Source organism: Anabas testudineus, chromosome 14 (assembly GCF_900324465.2).
Source record: "Anabas testudineus chromosome 14, fAnaTes1.2, whole genome shotgun sequence".
NCBI classification, from domain to species: domain Eukaryota; kingdom Metazoa; phylum Chordata; class Actinopteri; order Anabantiformes; family Anabantidae; genus Anabas; species Anabas testudineus.
The window spans coordinates 13,406,663-13,427,607 of record NC_046623.1 but is presented as its reverse complement, the minus strand read 5'-3'; the positions used below and the strand labels follow the sequence as shown (position 1 = coordinate 13,427,607).

The 20,945-nt window shown below is 41.1% G+C and overlaps 2 protein-coding genes across 4 annotated transcripts; one reads left to right on the top strand and one right to left on the bottom strand.

Annotated features, from left to right (window-relative positions):
• Window positions 1-192: 192 nt before the first annotated feature.
• mis18a (MIS18 kinetochore protein A) lies at window positions 193-9,369 on the top strand. Of its 2 annotated transcripts, XM_026371168.1 has the most exons (6): window positions 193-510; window positions 655-721; window positions 1,120-1,242; window positions 1,660-1,762; window positions 4,073-4,177; window positions 8,532-9,369. In XM_026371168.1, exons 1-5 carry the CDS (start codon window positions 261-263, stop codon window positions 4,151-4,153), a joined length of 624 nt encoding a protein of 207 aa, XP_026226953.1. In that variant the 5' UTR covers window positions 193-260; the 3' UTR covers window positions 4,154-4,177; window positions 8,532-9,369. The 2 variants fall into 2 exon arrangements, with proteins under 2 accessions (XP_026226953.1, XP_026226952.1); XM_026371167.1 differs by lacking the exon at window positions 8,532-9,369 and having other exon boundaries at window positions 194-510; window positions 4,073-5,104.
• A 407-nt stretch (window positions 9,370-9,776) lies between these two features.
• Window positions 9,777-20,028, bottom strand: hunk (hormonally up-regulated Neu-associated kinase). 2 transcript variants are annotated; one of them, XM_026371161.1, is made up of 10 exons: window positions 19,429-20,028; window positions 16,450-16,742; window positions 15,655-15,710; window positions 15,236-15,371; window positions 15,007-15,134; window positions 13,658-13,784; window positions 13,333-13,501; window positions 12,923-13,085; window positions 12,619-12,702; window positions 9,777-12,085 (listed from the first exon to the last, which is right to left on the bottom strand). In XM_026371161.1, exons 1-10 carry the CDS (start codon window positions 19,666-19,668, stop codon window positions 11,340-11,342), a joined length of 2,142 nt encoding a protein of 713 aa, XP_026226946.1. In that variant the 5' UTR covers window positions 19,669-20,028; the 3' UTR covers window positions 9,777-11,339. The 2 variants fall into 2 exon arrangements, with proteins under 2 accessions (XP_026226946.1, XP_026226947.1); XM_026371162.1 differs by lacking the exon at window positions 12,619-12,702.
• Between the last annotated feature and the right edge of the window lie 917 nt (window positions 20,029-20,945).

The window sequence follows — 20,945 nt, the reverse complement described above, 5'->3', positions numbered from 1 at the left end:
AAAGGGAGATATTTATTGAAAACCAGCAACATAATTCAAAAATAAAATATCTCTACATGTGCTGTCGGTTATAAGAAAAACCCTCAATATTAATAAAATATTAATTTGCTTGCTTAATATTAAGGCAAAAAGGGGAAAAGGAGACACATCCGGGTGGACAAGACGAAGGCGGAAGTACACGCACAAGAAAATCTTGCGGATTTGGATACTTCAGGAACCGCCAAACTTCGAAACAGCTTCTTTTGGAGACGCTCGTAAAAATGGCGTCGAAACGGATTTCGATAAAACAGCAACACATGAAGGTAAATACCATGAAAGTAAACGCCACGTTTGAAACGTCCAGCATAGACTCCACCGCCGTTGAAGAAAAGCTGTTTGGTCAAGTAGAGGAAGACGAGGACAGTGACGATGGACCTGTGGTGTTTATCTGCGCAAAGTGCAAGTTGCCCGTTGGAGACTCGATGTCCTGGGATGGAAGTGAAGACGGACAAAACCAAATCAGACTGAAGCGTAAGTTTGTCTTTTTCTTTTGGTTTAGGTTTGTTTCATTGAGTCACAAGACAAGCACACACAACACACTCAAAATAAAGAATACTAAACACAAGGAGGGCAGGTTGGCTGTCTGATCATCTGATGTTGATGTTTTGGTTTTAGGGGTCACTGACAATGTCCTGGTTGGAAAAGAAAACCGACTGTGTGAAGTAAGCAAAAGTTCTCTCTGGTAAGTTATTCTTCTCCTCCGATACTTTAAAACGGTTTTACATTAAGTGTTGAAGCACATACAGTGAGACATATATATTAAGGATATGAAAGGTGTTTTATTATAACTAGGGAGACCAGAGTTTCTGTCAAATTAAGCTATAGCAAGTTTAAAGGGATTGCTATTTGATGATTAAATAAATATAAATGAATGACAGCACAGTACTTATAATAACTGTTGCAGATCAAGGATTAATGTTATACCTTATTTGCAAAAGTGGATGCAAAGTGACGTTAATGCGCACACAATAATAATAATTCTTGGCCACATCCAACATGCTTAAGCATTGATTAAATCTCTGTCAGTGTTTCATTCGTTTTGAATCATGCTTTTTTATTTATTTAATTTTATCTTTGCAGCCTGATCTTGGATGTCTTTTGTCGAGGCTGCCACTCTGTGCTTGGTATGGTTTATGCATCAACCCCTAAAAACCTGGACCACAAGAGATCTGCCTTCTGTTTCAATGTGGCAGACATCGACAGGTGCGTTCAAGGCCCGGGTTACTGGCAGTGATCTTTAAAAACGCAGTTTAAATTTGTTCAGTGTGATGTGCCAGTGCACACTAGTAGCATACTGCTCAATTGTAAATACTTATTTGACCATTTGTGGTACTATAAATTTGAATAAACATAGTGTTATTTACTTTATGTAGTAATGTAAAAAACAAATTATGTTATGGAGTATTAACACATTTATTCTTAATGACTTTAGAATATTCTTAAGATCAAGCAAAATAAAGTTGTAAAGCTGATTATACACCCTTTATGTGCAAAACTGTGATTGAATTTATCAACACGGTTTAATCGAAAGCCAAGCTTTCTAGATATTTAATTAATACATTTAAAACAAGATGACTATACTTGAATTTATTCTAGTATTGTACTATAAATCTTTTTCAGCTATGTGCTTGGCTCTGCAAGCCAGACATTGGCAGCAGAGGGCCCCAAAGAGCAGCCGGTCACACTGGAGTACAGAGGCATTGTTGAACAACAGCTGACAGAGGTAAATTATTGCTGCTGCTTTTCTTTGTTTGGTTCGTCTAATATTGTCCTCCTCTGAGATGAGATGTTTCATCTGTTGCATAGTATATATGCTCTAAAGCACATTCCGGTTCGTGACCATGACTAGTTTTTCCAAACACATGTTGAGTTTAATCCTTAAAATTGTTTTGATGTTTTTAGGTGTAAAATGATGAAAAATTGAAATCTGACATTAGCAGGACAAACTGATCTGTGTTTGTCTTGCTGACAGTAAATTTCAGATTGCTTGCAGGCAACTCTTCTTTATTTATTATCAATGCACAGGTTGTACTAACGATGACATCAACTTAGTTCTGGGAAGCTCTTACTGCTGTGACGAGCAGACTCTTGTATCAGACATTACCTCATCTCTTCATGTCACCCCCTGCAAACACATTGACTTTCCATCCTGTTTCAACTAGATTAAAAACGATTTTTTTTTAGTAATTAATGTTAATGCATCACTGTATTTCTATATTTCTATTTCTGCATGTTTTACTTTTCTATTTCCTTCCTTAATATTTTTGCAGAGGAAAAATAATGTCAATATGTAAATCTAGAGAGAAGTTAAAATTTTCACAGGAGTAATGTAGTGATTTCCAAAGTTATTCTAAATCATCCTTTGTTTTAAAAATATCCATGAAACCACAAATTGCCCAGTAGGTGGTGATAGTGTGCAGTAGTACCTGCCAGCCCTCCCACACTCTGGCACCAGGGACAATAGCAGTGATGGGAAGCATGTTGAGGAATCTTTGTTGGAGGAAAAACATGTTTTCATCTAGAAGTGTCTTTGTCAGTATAGCTCAATGTATGTCTGGTATTTTGTCCTACTTGGCCGTGGCCTCTGAATCGCTGCAGGTAACTGTAGGTATATTGCTTTAAGATGTTATCTTTGCAGCTGTATATTTTAAACAGGTTTTACTGCTTAAAAGTAAAAAAAGAAAAACAACATTGAACGTGTTGCATGTGAACACTAAATATCGCACGTGCTTTCAAGTTCTTGTATATACTTGTGGGCATTAATACACAATAACTACCATTCTATTCTTCTGTCTTTGATGTCCCACGATAACAAATACATTATTAACTGAATCAACTCTTCAGTTCATCTTACACAATGAAGTCAATGTCAGTGCTTTAATAATGTTGCTAAACCATTTGTCACTCAAACAAAGAGCTGCTTTAGGGCACCATTTAATGAAATGCGCAGGCTTACTTCATGTTCCCTTTGGTTAATATTTAGGTTACCTCATAAATCCACCTTATTGACTGTGCTTATTCTCAGTGTGAGTTGACTATAGATTAATCTCACAATGATTACACACTGATTAATTTTAAATGGTTTTATGACCACAGTTCATTGTTTGCTATTGTTACATTTTAACAAGATTATAAAACCTTTGATTTGGTCAAGACTTAAAATCATTCCTTTTAGTGTTTGCTTACAGCATTAAGGGTTTTTCCAGAGAACTCCTACTGAATTATGTTTATGCAGCTTTGTGTTTGAGTTGAGGCCCAGATCGGTTTTGCCAGTTTACACAGTCAATTTTATTTTTTAAGAAAATCAGATTAGTAAATCTAGCAGTTGCTTCATTGAAAGAAAATTGTGCAGTAATTTTAGAATCATTTAACCTATTTATCTATTTAGTCTTCCCATGTGAAGAACTGCTGGTTTTGTGCAAACAGTTGTGAAATCAATATCTTACTTCACTTTAGATATTTGTATGTCTCAAGAAAATGAATGAAAAAAATACTTTTTGATATTGCTAGTTACTTGTAGAGTTTTGTCACTAGTATTAAAATTTAAAACAAAGCCCTGCACCATCTACTAAGTTCTACACACAAAGTGTCTTTGTCCTCAAACTCATCTGATGAGGCCGCCACAGTTAATGTATTCTGTCTGTCTGTCTGTCTGTCTGACTTGTAGACACTTGTTTGGGTTTTCCATCTTTTACACTCACTGACCTGTCTCACCCCACCCCTCACGCGCTCTCTCATCATATCCACCCTTCTCTGGCCACCTCCCCTCTGGGTTTGTCACTCTTCCTCACTGCTCCTGTTCCCCTTTTCCTATTATCTTTACTCCTCCCTTCTTTCTTCTTCACTGCTTCCTGCTGTTCCCTTCATTCCCCACCTGTCCAATTTTCTCCTTCGTTTCTTCCCTGTTCTTGCTCATATCCACCCGTTCCATGACCTCACTACTCATTTTTCTTCCACCCTGCAATTGCTGTGCATCTGCACACGTCGCACCTGCACCACTGAAAATCTACCTCTTCTCCTTCACCCTTGCCAGATGAAGATGCTGGTATTGTCCATGGCACAAAGGCTGGAAGAGATCGAAGCTGGCCTTCAGGAGGGATGTGATGATGTGTGACAGTGATGGATGTCAACTTGCTGGGTGGGTGCTTTCTCCAGGTGTTAAACGTGATGATTAAATATCTTCAATCCTCATCCCTGTATATACATTAAAGCTTCCTCCTTTAAGTTTCATCCCAGCAACATTCTTTCCATAACACTTTTGTCCTACGTTCACCTTGTGCAAAAACCCCTAGACACACATACACACACAGCTTCCACTCTGCTTTGTCCTGATTACCGATGGTGAAACAAAGACCGCCAGCTCTTGTGATCAATCATATTGTCAGCTCGGCTCCCGTGGTTTTACGGGAGCCACCTTCTTATTTGTGCCTCAGTGCAGAGTGAATGTAGGCTAAGAGCAGAATGTTTATTTGTGCAGGATTTCATCAAGCATGTTGCATACTCAGCACAATGCTGTATTGATCAGGCCACTCAAGGCCACACACATTTTTCTTTGTTCTTTTCCTCAAGCATGGAACCTTTAAGCCAGCAGGGTTGCTGGATGTATGCCTCCAATAGCCGGTACTGAAAAACACTGAATTGTGTTGAAATGCAAACAGACAGTATAGAAACATTTCATTTATTATTAACTGCATCACAGTTAGTGAGGTTATTGGATAATTCTTCACTTAACTAAAAATTTAAATGGCAGTAGTTTGCTTCCCTTCATTTTTTGTTAATACATCAAATAATTATTTGCTTGTTATTCATAGTTGTTTATTCATAGTTGTATAAGTTTGTTTTGTCATAAATGTTTTGTGTAATAAAAGATTAAACTGTTTTTAAAAATGTTATATTTTTAATTGCATTACGGTCAGTTCCCAGTCTTAACATAAAGCTTTAAACAAACAAAAATACAGGTTTAAACAATCAGGATAATCTTTTTAAATGTTTCTGTTTCTTGGATTTTGTGCAGTGAGATGTTGGGCTCATCCTGATTTGCCACTAATTAAAATTATCCTGTAGATTTAAGAGTTAAAGAGCATGTTTAAGCCATTTGCAGCTGATTGTATGTTTGTTTACTGACTGACCTTAAATGTGCCTAGCAACACTTTCTACCAAGGCGGGAAAGCAGCTACATGCTGTACTGCTTGCCCTCCCTCACCCACAAGGTTTCATCAGCCTCACAGAACAACAACAGTTAGCAACGGCCAACCAGCACGCTGTATCCAAGGGCAGGTTGCGATGGCAACTGAGAGCACGTGCTATGCTGAGTGCCTGTTGCCATCCCGTCATCGTGTTCACCACCGGAGGAACAGCCAGCCATCTCTCTGGCCGGCATGCCTGTCAACAAACGTTATCCCCGGCTCATACTCAGACACATACACAGGGGAGGAGTTCTGAATTAAGACCCCCACCCTAATCTCTGTGTGATGTTTTTCTCTTTTTCTCTCTGTTAGCCCCACCCTCACCCTTCTTTCTCCCTCCCCCTTGCATCTAATTCTCCCCTCCCTGAAATACTGGGGGAAAAAAAAGTCAAAACAACAACAAACAAACCACATGTTTCTTGTTGTTTCTGGAGGTGGGCGATGGGTGTTGTCTTTATCCAGTCCTCTCTTGGAAGGATGAGAAACCTTCGTGCATCCTGCGCAAAATGTGGATGATGCAAGCCGAACGGCTGGCCAGCTGGGTGTCCAGGTGTGTGCTGTTGCACCCTGTTACAGGCTCATTTTGGAGAATATGTCCTGGTTGTTTGTTTTTCCCATTCAGATCATAAAAGCTTAAAGGCTGGTAGCTGTGTTTAAAGTCATCGTGACTGTGAGTAGTTCACTGAGTGGCTAAATGAACCCATTTAGCTGTTTTATATATAGACAGGGTGTTGCTGGATGCATTGCACTACTAAGTGCAATTATTGCACGACTTTCACCTCAATCACCCCTTAAGTCTTAGCCAATCATTACCCCCAAACCAAGACCAACACACAAACACACACACACTCGTCAGTCAGTACATTACATACACACATTCTACCAGCACTCAGGGACAAAGGATGAATAATGCAGAGGTAGTGTCTGAGTGAAAGTCGCCTCCCCTCTTTCCCTCCTTTTTACCTTCCCTAAGCAATAAGGAAGCAATGTTGCCATGGAGGCAATGAAGCTTCGGCTCGCTATCAGCCAATTAGAGTCTTCCCTGAGTGAAACACTGGACCAATGGCTGCTCGGACTGATGCTGCTGTTGCCACAGACACGGAGATCCTATTGGCTGAGCTCTGCTCTTTGATTGAATTTCTGATCTTGTTTTTGAGAGGAAAAAATATCTCAAGGAGTGCCACCTGTGTGCCAACTTGCAAAATATTTTTCTATGAAATAAAAGGATTATTTGTGAGGGTGAAAATGTTTGTGTTTTAGGAGCTTTAGACAAGTAAAGTCAGTGCCATTTTTTGGTTCTGTCATAAAGTGAGCAATGAGCAGTCTCTGACATTAGACATGTGACCTGTGTGGATGTTTGACAATTAAAAGATGAAAGCAAACCTCATTTTAATAACCTTTTTAAAGAGTACTTATTTATTTAATTGTATCAGTTCATATTAGTCTGTCATTCCCTGATAAAAGTTGCTTATAGTTAATTTTTGACCAACTCGCACTTTAACTTTTTGTTTGTTTGTTTTTTTGTTTTTGTCTTTGGTACCCTGTGTTTCTGTGAATGTCATATTTTACCACCACTTTATTGAAAAGTTTTTTCTTTTTAATATATGTTTGCATTGTGCTTTTGTGTTAATAGCATACTATATATATTTTTCAATATAATCTATAAAAAATGAATGTAAAAAATGTAATTCCTCAATAGTTCTATCTGATAATAAAAACAAAAATCTGTTTAAAAAAACAAACAAAAAGAAACTTTATGGACAACTCTACTGATCTCTTGATTTGGTTGATCTCCGCTACTTTTCCTTACATGGCCGCTTGTTTTAAATACGCTTAAACAAAATCTCCTTTGAGATCTAAAGTCATTAGCAAAGTCTAGTCTCATTCTTGTCTTTGTGTCGCTCTAGACCAGACAGGAGGTCAATTAGTAAACCCCTTCATCTGGAGGTTAAATTTCTCTCAGCAACCAGTGGGCGTAAGATGATCTTTGGGGTCGAGAGCATTTGGGAAATTTAGCACAACTTTGTTTTACTGACGGCACCTCTAAATTAAAAGCATACGAGCTCTGATAAGCCACTTCTCATGTCATTAATCACCTTCATCTGTGTCTGATCGAATAGGATAGCTGGCCTGTCGGTGATTCGTCTGACAGTGTAACCTAAATCCCCTGTGAGTGCTCAAAGCTTCCTACTTCATTAGAAACATCTGCTTGTTTATTTCCACACACGTCTTTGTGTACACCAGTGTCTGCCAGGTAGTCTGTCTCTCACTCTCTCTTCCTCTGTGAAATCCGCTGCGTGTGTGAAAGCTGCTGAGGAAGGCAGTGCAGGTCTGTGGGGTTGAACCAGGATGCACAGGTTGTCTCTGTGTGACCATCCTTGCTGCCCATCACTGTGCAGGAGGAGAGTTGTCTGTTTTTCTCAGACACAAAAGCTCGTCTCATTGCTAGTGACACCCTGGTGTGACTATGTGTGTGCGTACATGTGGCGAGAAGGGGGCTGAAAACAGGATTAGTGTCATCAGGATCTAAGCCTGAACAGATTGACAGAAATAAAGTCCTGGACAGTAAGTGGTCAGTTTGGCCTCACGTTAAAAGTGATTTAAATATTAGAAATTAATTTGTGTTTGGCCACAAATTTTATGTTAAGATATCTTTGAATATTTTTGTTATAATGTAAATAAAAGAATGAGATTTTGTGTTTAATATTATGTCAAATGTTACGTTGGGAAATCGACATTTCTCCTGGCTGTGGCGTAATTCTGCTCTCTCTCAACCGATTCTCGCTTTAGTCATTTCAAACTCATTCACCGTGTGTTTTCGTCTGATATATGTTTATTTCAGATGCATCACTGTTAATCTGTGTATAACCTATTTATATCTATCTGTAAACAGATTAACTTTGAAATAATCAAATAATCTGTGTCAAGGAAAATTATAACTGTCTTTATCTCATCTGTTTGGATTTCTTCTACTAACATTTCCTAAGATTAGCAACATTTTTCTAAACAGTTTCAAAGCTCCAGAATGAAGTGGAGTGCACAAAATAACCCTGAATTACATTTGCATTATTCAACCAATCTGATGTTTTTCCATTAGAAGTGTATAAAATAAACAAAAGTGGTCAAATAAATTGTACTTAGCCTGAGATGACCTCTCTTCTCTGCTTACTTTGCTCGAAACTCATATTCACAATGCTATGTTGCAGTTTCAGGTGATAAACAACTAATTATTTCTATAAAACCTTATTAAAGGCTATTGATTTGTGATTTATTTTATTGATTTATGAATTTTCTTCTCTGTGGCAGACTCGTTGAACAGTTCTCCAGCACCATACCACCATCCACAGAGGGATCTCCAACATCTACTACAGGTGTCACCAACATCACAGGCATTACCTGTGAACATACAAAGAGCCCTCTCATCTAGCTCTCCCAGACCGGCAAAGACACTAAACGACCACAAAAAATCTGTCACATTGTTTTTAGTACATTTATGGTCATTTTTAATCTGGTATAGTTGATGAGTGTTGATGGGTTTTTAAAATGGTTCAAATATGTGTGGTTGTTTTTTTTATTTTGACAAGAAATTATTTTACCATTTTCTGTATATCTGTAGTTGCCGTGTGACTTCTATTGGTCATTTTGTCTTTTTGTGACCTAACTGAGCTCTGTGACTTTCGAACAAGAAGAACTGACACGTAAGTCATACAGAGGCTCTTGGGTCCTATAGGTCAGGTCTGGCACGGTCTGGTAAACCATCTGTGTTGTTACCTGTTTGTGCCTTGTAGTGTACACTATCCTTTCTCTCAGGTCTGTAGTTAAGCCATAGTATTCATGGCCACAGCTTGTTTGTCTCACCAGATCACCCAGGGATTTTGACTAACTGTCCGCCTGTCTTTGATAAACAAAAGGCTCCGGCTGTAATGCATTTTAGAGGCACTCTTGCCCCTCGGCTTTTATCAGCTTAGCCACACCGATTTAATCCAGCCTCCCTGTTTGTGTTGTTCCGTGCGTGTGTTTGTCTCCGAGCTCTGGTGATCCCCCTTCTTTGTCTCGTCAGGGCAGTGTCACCCAAAGAGGTTTATGATGGGGACGGGGGAGCCACAGCTGAGTAGATTAGTATGTACAGTATGTGTGTGTGTGTGTGTGTGTGTGTGTGTGCAACATCACTAAAGATCCTTCAGCTGTCGCAAGGGTGTGTTTTTCTTTTTGACCCACTACAGCTGACCCGTGGGAAATGTATGTGGTATGTGAGACAAGTGGCACATGGAGGTTGTAAAGCAATGTGGGCCCCTGTGTAACACATTAAGTGCCAGGAGCTGAGTGCTTTAGGAATAGATTGTATGCCTTAGGCCCCGAGTAAATCATACATAAATTAGCATAGTGAATTCTGTAGACTATTGTTAAATTACTTAAGTATATGACTTTAAGTCCATTCATTCTATATTTTCAGTTAATAAAAACTTGTATTTGTGCACAGACTATATTGTGCAGAAATTAAAGCAGACAGTAACCAGGTGCACTTGAAACACCAGACAGACACATAATGGATTCAGTATAAATATTTAAAATACTTTATACAGCATAAAAATCTCTTGACACTCAAACAAAACCGTCCATTAAAAAATCTTACAAAAGACCCCCCCCGAATCTGTAACAATCTCAGTATCAACCAGAAAAAAAAAAAAAAAAAAAAAAAAGGTACAAAGATGTAATTTCAAATGTTCACAGTACAGTTCAACCCGTGAAACATTGCATGCAACTTCTCATTTGGACAGGAAGAGATTCTACAGTAACTTAACAGCGAGAAGCCTTGTGTGCCTGTGGAAGCCTTTTTATAATTGTTTAGCAACTAAGATGTGAAATGTCAGTTCAACAAACATTTCAGGATCCCTTCATACAGAACATTTTAAGTGACAGGAGCACGGGAGTCGTACTGTTATTTACAAGAACAATTTTCACATGACTCTCGGAGAGCTCTTGGCAAATACTCATCATTGCAGTTTAACATTTAAGACTATTGCACAAACTACAGCATTAAGACAAAAGGAAGTGAATTATTCATGGATGTTCTGCGATCCTAGTAGTTGTACCCTCAGCCTTTAGCTGGCTGATCTGTTTCATAAGGCCTTTTATGCTATTTTTTTATTTTATTTATTTATTTATTTCCAAAACCTGACTATGAATAGGAAAATCCAGCTGTGAGAAAGTCTAATCTTAGACTTTGACAGTGTAAGTTTCCCTGTGGGTTATAGAGGCGATATAATACTTGTATATTAAAAGTTACAACTGTGAATTACTGTCAGTGGTTAAGTGATAGCTTATGGAAATGCTATAAGAAGTGAGAGTATGACTACTCTTGGTATTTTATGTCTATTTCAGTGTGTTGACTCTAATGGCACTAAGGCTCAGACACTGCAACGCTGCGGCATAATCCACAGGCATGTCACAATTGACTGCTGCTATACATTAATGTATGACTAATGCAGTGAGGTAAAAGATGGTGAACACCGTTGTTACTATAGGTTTTGGTTTTCAAGAATAGTGCAGTGAGCTTCTTCCTCCAGTCAGCATTGAGGATACAGTGCCAGCTGGCTGGAAGTCAGTGGGTATCTTTTTACAGAGACAAAACATTTATACATGTAATTAGGGTTAGGGTAAGGTTGGGGTCTGTTAGCTGGTGTCAATCAGTCTGTGGCTCAATTAGTAACCAGTTACAGCAATATTACACAAGAGTATCTTAACTCAGTCTATAATACAGTGTTGTGTATGTATACATGTGTGTACATGTTGTCCTCGAGGCCCATATTACACAATGTCCTATGTCCACTCTGTATGTAGGACACAACGAGGTTTAGTCACAGGGATCAGTTTCAAATCTCATCTTCTCAGTGTCACCACTTCTAATTACATAACAAGAGTGGTGACGAGAGATAAAATGTTTTGTACTGTCGCGCAAGCCCCCTGTGATCAAGTCCATCATGAAAAGTGGCTCAGTTGCAATAAAGGGACAGTTCACAGTTCAAAAGGCCACTCTGGAAGACCTCTCCAAGCAATAGAAAATGTTGAGAGGGGCCTTGAGTTCAGTCTGTCTTTCATTTTGTCCTTTATCCCTCAGCAGAGGGTCTTGAGTGCACCTGAAGCACAGAGGAGAGTCTGCATGGGGTAAGGCGGTGGGGATACCACTTCTTCAACGACTTGTTCTGGCCGAAAGGTGAATGGCTGCAGCTGCACCTTCTTCTTTAGGATCTGTCCTATTCCCATAGAGGGGAACTTGCTGCGGTGCGTTGGACTGTCGGGATCGCTGCTGCTGTTGGAAGGAGGACTGAATGCTGAAGTAGGGTTTAGGGGACTAAAAGCAGACTTTGGAGGGCTGAAGGCCGAGCTGCCTGGTGGGCTTCCTATAGTACTGGGGGGGCTGCCACTGGTGTCGGAAGAGCCGCACCATTCTGACGAGATGCTCTTCTTGGGCTGCGGGTTTACGATGAGGACTGGGGGACTGGGGATTGTGGCCTTTTTCAAGTAAGAGGAGTCAGGTTGGAAGGCGGAGACGTGGCGGGGTGGTGACAGAGTACCGTTGGTCAGCTTGTACCAGGGTGAAGCTGGGGTGTCTTCAATTTGCTCAGCTTTGGAGAGGGAGCCGAAGGAATGCATGCCGATCGGCGACGGTGCCGGTGGAGCAGGAATGTTGTGTTCTGGGCTTGTGTTGACTTGTGGAAGAGTGGCCAAGCGCCTTCGTTGCTGCGGTGTATTGGGAAAGAGAGGATGGATCTCTAGATATTCCATGGAAGAGGAAGCGACGGTGCCAGGTGGTGCTAGAGGTGAATTACGATGACCACCAGTTATGGCACGCAACAGACCTGAAGAAGAAATGAAAAGCATTGTAAGATTTTTTTAAATACTTTATTCTGATTCTGTCAAATGAAGAGCTGCATTTTTTGCTCAACATGTTGCAGGTACAACTGAACGAAAGGTTGACAAGGCCACTTGTCAAAATACTTTTGGCTGAGTGTTCTATGTGTCAAGGTTGTACATGTCATGTCAGTGGCTCAAAGGCAATAATTTAAACTTAACCTTGGCAGGACGAGTCTATCTGGACATTCTGGATCTGACAGAGCCTATAGGCAATTTCTACATACAGCTTGAAGGATTAGAGAAAAGGAATGGAGCTTAGGCCTCAACTTTGCTCCCAGGTCTTTGTCACTTATAAGTTTTTTTAAGAGAGACCCTGACCCTGACCACCTGGCACTCTTTGGTAAAGTTTATAAAGTTTAATCAAGTTCACTTATTTTATAATATAACTCAATTCAAATCAGTTTAATTTAAATGAAAATGTTACTTATATACTCTAAGTAAGATGTAAATTAAATTTAAAAAATTGTTTCTGCCCTACAATTGACTGGCAACTTGTCCAGGATGTTTCCTTCCAGATGGATGGGTTGGGTGGTGGTGGATGGATGGATGGATGGATGGATGGCTGGATGGACAGACAAACAATGGATGAACAGTTGGAAGGAGGGGTGAATGGATGGATGACGGGGTGACTACATGTGTGTGAAACAGGTCGCTGCTGTACAAGAACATGCGTGCTCAGTCAACCTACCCTGTATAAATAAAATACATAAAATAAATAAGATTGTACTTATTTTGTCTTATAATTTGTTTAAAACTTTGTCCTGTACCACATTAATTCTCACCTGTTTTATGTTTTTTCTCCTTGCTGGGCCCTTTGCTAACAGCCAGGTACACAGGTGTCTGTTTGGGTGGGATGGTGAGTTTGTCGACGTGCTTCCTCCACTGAGTCTGGAAGTATTCGTTTTTCTGCTTCTCCCCTTTCTTTTTCTCCTGGAACTGCATCTCCTGAACAGACATAGCAAAGCAAGAACATCAGCATGTGACCAACCTATCTTTACGTAACCACAAACATAACTCATGCGCTCTTCTGAAACACCAAATTCAAGGCATAATGAAAAACTTTATATGCGAATGCTTCCAGCGAATGCCATGTAAACGCAAGGTCAGTAGCATTAGTTTGGTCTCAGCACCTTTATTGCTTTCATATCTCTCTCTTAAAAAATAATCAAGAACGTGCTCTGCTCCTGCTTACTCTGTATTCTTTAGAGAGTCTCTTCATTTTCTTGTTTAAGAGGAAGTAGACCGCCAAGGTGTGACAGGCGCGGTTGGTGAGGACAGCGCTCAGCACCTCACTGTGCTTGTAGCCCATTTTCTCCGTCATATGCAGCAACACTGTGTGGTTTATTTCTTCAATGTGAATCCTTAGCACAGAAAGGGGAATGCAAAGGGAGAAAGGTCATGTTTTATGATGCTTTGAATTAAATGCAAAAATAAAAAATGAAGAAATAGCCATACAACAAGGTACAACAGACTGCTGCAAAGTGCAAACTCAAACAATTCTGAGAATGTGAAACTACCTGTTGAGATACGGTGCCCCAGTGTTTTTGTTGGCCAGCTGGAGCCATGAGTCAGCCATCACCTGGTGGATATTGGGACGCTTGTTGGGATCTGGCTCAAGAAGCTTCTTCAGGAGACAGATGGCAGCTGAGACAGAGAGAGGCAGAATAAATATTAAAATGTTGCCACAGAGGGTTTCAGAATATGTGTTATTACATGATGTGGTTTCACTTCATAAATGCATGTGTACTGGAGGTTTACAACTGTGGAAATGGACATTAGCCATCTAGCAAACTACTCCCAACCATTTGTACTGAGGTCTTACAGTAGAGTAGATATACTCCCTAACTCGGCACTCGTTCTCTTCAGCCCCTTTTATTTCATTATTATTATTGTAGTTGTGTTGACATATACAACATGTGTTGCTGACTTGGTTGACAGGTACATTGTTAAATGGGCTATGTAACTGATTTGAATATTATGCTGTTATCGTTGTGACATGCACGAGAGGAGAGATTGCGGTATCACTTCCAGTGAAGTGAACTATACACCTTTGTTCCTGTTAATCATTTGCTCGTGTTGTGTAACAGAAAAACATGGCCTTAGTCAACTCTAATTACTACAGTAAACGATTATGAAGCTCTTTATTTCAATGCTAAAAGGAAAACATGGTTTTGTGAGTGTGTTCTGAGGAAACTTTGTTGTCAACAAGCATTTTTGATGTGTAGCCAGCAGTTTCTTTTTTATCCTTGCTTAACTGGAAGGTAGAGCCAATCTGGATTCATGACAGCATCTTTCTTACAAAGTTCAAACAAAGAAGTTCAGCTGCCATGACTCAGATTCCAGATAATCTGAACCGGATGACTGAGAATATTTACCAACGTAGTTAAAGGCTGTTCATAATTTTGAATCAACACAGCAGCAGTTTCATTTATCCACCTGACATGTTTACGGAAATATTTTCCCTCAAGCAAGACGCTGAGATAATTGCGTGTCTGCCAAGTGCATGCTTAAGAAATTCTGAAAAGAAAAACGAACACTTGTTTGTTGTGTATATACTTTACCGCCCTGGACAACTCGTAAACACTATGCTGTTTGCAAATCAACTGTAAATGCTTCTTGGCAGACGCCGATGTTTTTCTATTTTGTTTCTGAATGTCAATATTATTCTTTCATAACCTCCTGACTTCATACCCGTAAGTTCTACCCTGACATGTGATTACTGTGCCATGTAAGTATCTGAGTGGAGTAGACTGGACTGCACCGTCTGTAAAATACAGCTGGTGGATTGATATTTTGTTTAGCACAAAGGAACGCCACGTTATTTATGACACGGTATGAAATAAATATCTATGTGTCCATTTTATACCTGTAGAGAGTGAGGGAGGTAGAGGGTTCATCTCCTTGTCGACCATCTTCTGATGCAGGGCTCGGAGACTGAAGGGCTCCACAGTGAATGGGAGAGTCCCAGTCAACATCGCATACATGTTCACACCGCTGGAAGACCAAAATACACACGTCAGCAATGATAGCAAAATCTAAATATGTTGATATTTGACAGCATTTAATTACATTTCTAAAAAGGAGAGAGAACTCACATGGACCAGACATCCACCTTGGGCCCGTACTTCTTCCTGGAGAGCAGCTCAGGGGCGGCATAGGCCGGACTTCCACACTGGGTGCTGAAAGGGTCTGAGTATCCCAAGATGCCAGCGCAGTTGCTGAGGCCAAAATCTGAAGGACAGAAGAGGTGGAGTGAGTGTTGTTTATGAGTTTATCACTGTTCACCCATAAAATGTTTTGTGACACCCTGCTCCAACTAATAAAAACATGGTATTGCTACTGTAAATTAACTGGTATTGAAAGTATTTTATTACCTGCTTATATTCATGTTTATTTTGTTTTAGAACAAACATTTTATATTTATAGATGCATTTATACATTTCTGAACAAAAGAGTGAGACAGATCTGAGATGAGTTGGACATTACAGTACAAATGTAAGAGCCTCTAAGTTACCTATGAGTTTAATGTTGTCCTGCTCATCTAGCAGGAGGTTTTCTATCTTCAAATCCCTGTAAGACAAAGAAAGAACAATGGGATGTCAGTGCCAGTGTTTACATTAGATAACTTATCTACTCATCATACAATGCACAAGCAGGAAAGGTCAATGGAAATCGTGTCCCCTCCTACGAGCTCTGACACATGCATAACCCTCCCAATGTAGGTCACATTAGCTGATTTTCAGGGTCTATTGTGTCCCTCCAGAACCCTCCTCAGTCCAGCAAATCCTGTTACACAGTTATCTACATAGGCCATCTCACAGTGATAGAAATTTAGTTCCCAGGCTCTGTCGCACAAAGAATTGAATGTTCCTAGGAAGAGCTTTGTGAAATTTATATCTGACGTGATTTAGAGATGCAGTTTATGTGTTGTTTTCCTTATCATAAGATGTAACTGTATTTTTTGAAGAATTGCGTTGGACTCACTAATATCTGGCTCATTACAGAACTGTACTTATTTTTAATAAAATAAATTATTTGGGCAGCTTTCTGGGAAATCATCTAATTGCAGTTATGGAGCAGACAGATCTAGTTATTTGTGGATTAACAGTAATGTGCACAATAAGGACTTAACCCACACTTTGAGAAAGAGGATCATGTCTGACTCAGGAGTCTTAAATTCAGCTTTAACCCATAAACAGCACAAAGCTCTGGAGGCTATGGGTGGATCATTTTTTCTATTTAAATTCTGCTGAAACACTAGAGATCAATGTGAGTGTATTTGTCTTTTCTTTTTTTTTTTATTATTTACCTGTGAACCACACCCGCCCTGTGCAGGTGCTCAACCGCCAGCACCAACTGTCGGATGTATTTCTGAGTCTCCCTCTCATCCAGGCGCTTCTTGTCATAGATGCGGTTCATGAGGTTTCCGCCAGGACACAGCTCCATCACCAGGTAATAGCTGTTCTCTGTCTCCAGAATGTCCAACAGCTGCGTGATGTTGGGGTGGCGGATCATCTGCTGGATGTGGCCCTCCCGCCGCAGGTTCTTGGTCACGTACGAGTCCTTCTTGGCCTTTCGCTTGTCGATCACCTTCACAGCCACCTGGAAAAATTGAGAGAGAGAGAAAAATGAAGTGGAGAGGGTGTTATTTTAGATAAATCAGTAATTTAGGAACAGCGCAAGTTTAATTCTGGTATTGTGGAGAATAGAGCACTAGTGCACGGCTGTGTCTAGCAAAAGAGGGAGGGGGTAGTGTAACAGGTGATGAGCTGCTCAAACTACATTGCAGGGTATAGAACTCGACACTGAGCTATTCGTCACAGCTGCTTCCAATGTGGGGCAACCCAGGCGGTATAGCACCCAGAGGCTGTAGAAGGGGGAGGCGCGAGTATGGGTGTGTTAGAAGGGTTACTGAACCATAATAAACTAGGGGAAAGGCAAATGTTTCTCTGTGTGTTGAGAAGGCGCCGTGGCCAAATGGGTGCATATTAACTGTCCATTTGGCCACGGCGCCTTCTCAACACACAGAGAAACATGGTATGGTTTCAGCTAAACACACATGAGAAGCAGCAACAAATGGAGAATCGAATCTGAGGCTAATAAGAGACCCGGCTCCATTTCTGAAACACATTTAACAGACTGAGAAAAACCAGATTGCCTGGTAGACTTTTTATTTCCTCATCCCTTCATTTTGTGTTTGTGTCACTGCAAAAGAAGCCAGAAGAATCTACTCATATAAGACACAAACTTTGTCCTTTAAGTCAATGACAAACACTTTACTTTGCTCTCTAGCTAATTATGTTCAATAACATACCCATCTACTCTATTTCATCGTTTGCTCATGTCTCCTTGTATCCTGTCTAGACTGAGTTCAAGAGCATGGCTACCATACACAGCAAATCATCTCAAGGAGACCCTACAGACATGGAAAGGCATGACCAGTGAAACTAATCACCATATCCATTAATGAAATGATCAGGGCCAAAGTGGTTGTGTGCATTTTCTCTTTCTTCTGTCCTTCAGCTTGTCTCTTTTTTACTTCTGTCCTTTGATCTCTGATAATTGATTCACCTCTACAACCCTTTTTATAGCTGCTAATTAAATCTGGCTGCATATGTACGTGTGTGTGTGTGTGTATGTGTTCACACTGAGCCATCAACATACAGTAATAGATGGGCTGTGTTTATGCCAGGCAGTGTGGATAAAGAAAGCGATGTATGGGGGTGGGGTAGGGCACTGTATTTACAGTAGGCCAGTCTATATGACAAGGGGGGTGGGGATATAGAGGGGGAGGGGTGCACTCAGCCAGGGGGCTACTGGGGGATTCAATTGTTTATCAGGCGCCCCTCAGACAGAAACAGGGGGAGGTGGGGGGCTATGGATGGAAAAGTGGGTTACAGACATCAAAACACATGCATATGACCTCCCGAGCCCCCTGACCATGACAGCATCATATCCCATCTTCTGTCACTTTTAGACCCCCTGCCTTTGAACACACACACACACACACACACACACACCCAGTCTTTCTCAACAACACACTGACTTTCTAGTGATGCTACAAGGGATTTGGGAATCCTCTTCTATTTCATTTCCCCCCCCTGACTACCGTTCGCTTGAATAAACTCACTGCCCTCCGCTCCCTCCCAGAGCCTGTTGGTCCCAGTACTCCACTGAATGAGAATGAGAGAGCGTAAAGAGAGAGAGAGAGAGGGCTGTGATGCGCTTGGTTGTGTGATTGCCTGTGTTTGCATCATCCTCAACAAAGAGTGTGAGGGAAAGAGGGATGAGGAGTGGAGGGCTTTCTTTTCTCCCCACAGCAACAGAATGGGAGGGGGGGTTGGTGGTGTCAGAATGAGCTAACCTTTAATATGCTAAATGTGTATTTCAGTGACACACATGCACATATTGTATTGCACACCTACAGATAGACATGGGATTCCATGCAGGAACATGGGGAACTTGTTTTTCTAATATGCAAATATTCTGGCTGCTCCTCCAAAAAAAAGCCTCAAGAGACAAAGGCAACCAGTGGCCAATGGTTGCCCACATCAAAGCCCTGCGCTGGCAGAATCATAATGAGTCTGAAGCCCATTTATCAACGACAAGATTTCATATGCAAGTAGCATCTCTGCTTGCCCATTGGCCGGGCAATTTCCCCTCTGTGTCCCTATCACAGGCTTGCGCGCCCACAGCGGTGAGATCACCAGAAGACAAAGCATAGGGTTGGAAAAGCCACGGAGCGCACACTCGGTTATCCAGCACATGTTGGGGAAAAAACACACAGGCGGCTCTGTCAGCCACGATAAAGTAAATAATGCCACTTGAGCTTCTTCTGCAAAACAAGCCATGGTGTACATGTAGCTGAGTGCAACAGCTGGTGGTGGCGCATGAGCTCATTAACAAAGATCCCCGCTGCAAACAGAGCTGATCACTTTCTCTGAGGAAGCTAAATCAGTTAGTAAGACATTGGTAAAAATCATCATGCATGGTCGGACTAGTGATATGTGGCAGGTAACAAGCAGGAATAAACAAAATGACAGCTGACACTGCCAGTAAAATGAAATTTAAAACCATGTCAGCCTGTGTGGCAGCTGTAATTTCTAAATGTTAAAACATTGTAAAAAAAAAAAAGTTGGTTTTTTTGTATTTTAACATTACATTTGTAAAAATCAGGAGAAATTAATTAAATTAAATTAACTGCCATTGTAAGACATAAAACATGAAAGCACACAATTCTTCAAAACCCTGTTGCATTTTCATTCTGTGAACTCCGCAGTGCGCTCACCTTCTCTCCGGTCAACGCGTGGAGACCTTCTCTAACTTTGGCGAACGATCCTTCTCCCAGCTTCCTCCCGATCAGGTAGTTCCCGACCCGCTTGGTGTGGTAAAAGTTCTTAAGAATGTCCGCAGCAGGACTGCTCAGCGAGGCCGGGAGGATGTTCTCGTTCCCGGCACTGTTTGGGGTTTTACCCTCATACAACCCGTTGCTGTTGTCCACTACCATGTCGCCGTCTGCAACTGGCATCACAGCTCCCTTCAAGTGTCTACTTTTAAGAAGGGAGGAAAAATGCGCAGCTCGTCTCTCGCCCACCTTAAAGGCAGGTATTAAATGCTTAACGTCCCGTAAAGAGCGTTAACTCCGGGCTGCGTGCGTCTCGCCCTTAATAACGAATTAAGTGAACCGGAGCTTGCGCCACTTGTTCACCCAAAGCATCTAGTGAGCGCACTCAGCAGTTTCCGACACAGGTCTTGACTAGTTATCAGCTTAGATTGAAATGACACACAAAATTGCCAGACTCAATCATGGAAAGTTATTGACTGACGTAACCTGTCTTAATACTCGAGTAGCTTGGACTGCTTTCTCTAACCAGTCATCTCCTGAACAGTCTGCGTACATGCGGCGTGATTTTCAGTTTGCAGTGACTTTCCCGGTCATCTGGGTGGGCGTTTCTTAGTGTGAGGGTAGAAACACACACACACACACACACACACCCTCGCACAGTGGTGGTAATTTTCAACCCAATCAGCGCAAACAGGCGGAGCACATGTGAGAACAAGGGGGACAACTCCACCCGGTACCACTGCCCTGCCGTTCCGCATGGTGCGCTCCGACTGTACATGGCTATGAACAAAGAATACATGTGTAGCGAGAAAAGAGAGACACAAACACCATCACTACAGATATATAGATGGCTATTTCATTCCTGTAACACACTGTGTCTGCATCATGGTGCTGTCAGCTTCATGTTTTGTGCGTAAAGGCACCATATGCGCTGCACCACGCGCTGTGCACCAGGCAAGCCTGGAATCTCTTAATTACACAGATTCAGGGGTGTTCGTTTATAGTGGCGATGAGGGGTCATAAAAATATATTGGCTGTGCGAAGCGGTCAGTTTCTTACAAGAGCCACCACCACTTAGCTATTTCCATTCTTACTGTGGTGTTGGTTGGTGCTGAACTTGGAGTTCTGCCAACAAATTAAGTTGTAGTCCAGTGCACAGGACAAAGGAACGTTTTCCTTCCCTTCATGGTTGTTCACTGGCCCAATTAACATGGTGTTCATGACTCAAAAGAGGACACCTGCAGGGAGGGGCAACATTTGAGTTTCATTTTTCTTTAGGCATTTGGCTTCATCTCAGGTTAATATGACCTAATATGGCGATATTAGTCTTATATTATATGTTTTCTGTAGCCTACAGTGGACCTACAGGAGCTGAAAATAACACCACACCAATGACAATATAATGAATAAATAATAATCCAATAAAAATAGCCCTGCAACAACCAACGTGGGGCTATGTA

Excerpts from the sequence above, each read along its gene's own strand:
- mis18a (XM_026371168.1), top strand. The coding sequence starts at position 261 with ATGGCGTCGAAACGGATTTCGATAAAACAGCAACACATGAAGGTAAAT. Across the intron at positions 511-654 it reads AAACCAAATCAGACTGAAGC|GGGTCACTGACAATGTCCTG; the intron begins GTAAGTTTGTCT and ends TTTTGGTTTTAG. Across the intron at positions 722-1,119 it reads GTAAGCAAAAGTTCTCTCTG|CCTGATCTTGGATGTCTTTT; the intron begins GTAAGTTATTCT and ends TTATCTTTGCAG.
- hunk (XM_026371161.1), bottom strand. The coding sequence starts at position 19,668 with ATGCCAGTTGCAGACGGCGACATGGTAGTGGACAACAGCAACGGGTTG. Across the intron at positions 15,372-15,654 it reads GGACAACATTAAACTCATAG|ATTTTGGCCTCAGCAACTGC; the intron begins GTAACTTAGAGG and ends TCTGTCCTTCAG. Across the intron at positions 13,785-15,006 it reads ACCTCCCTCACTCTCTACAG|CTGCCATCTGTCTCCTGAAG; the intron begins GTATAAAATGGA and ends TCTCTGTCTCAG.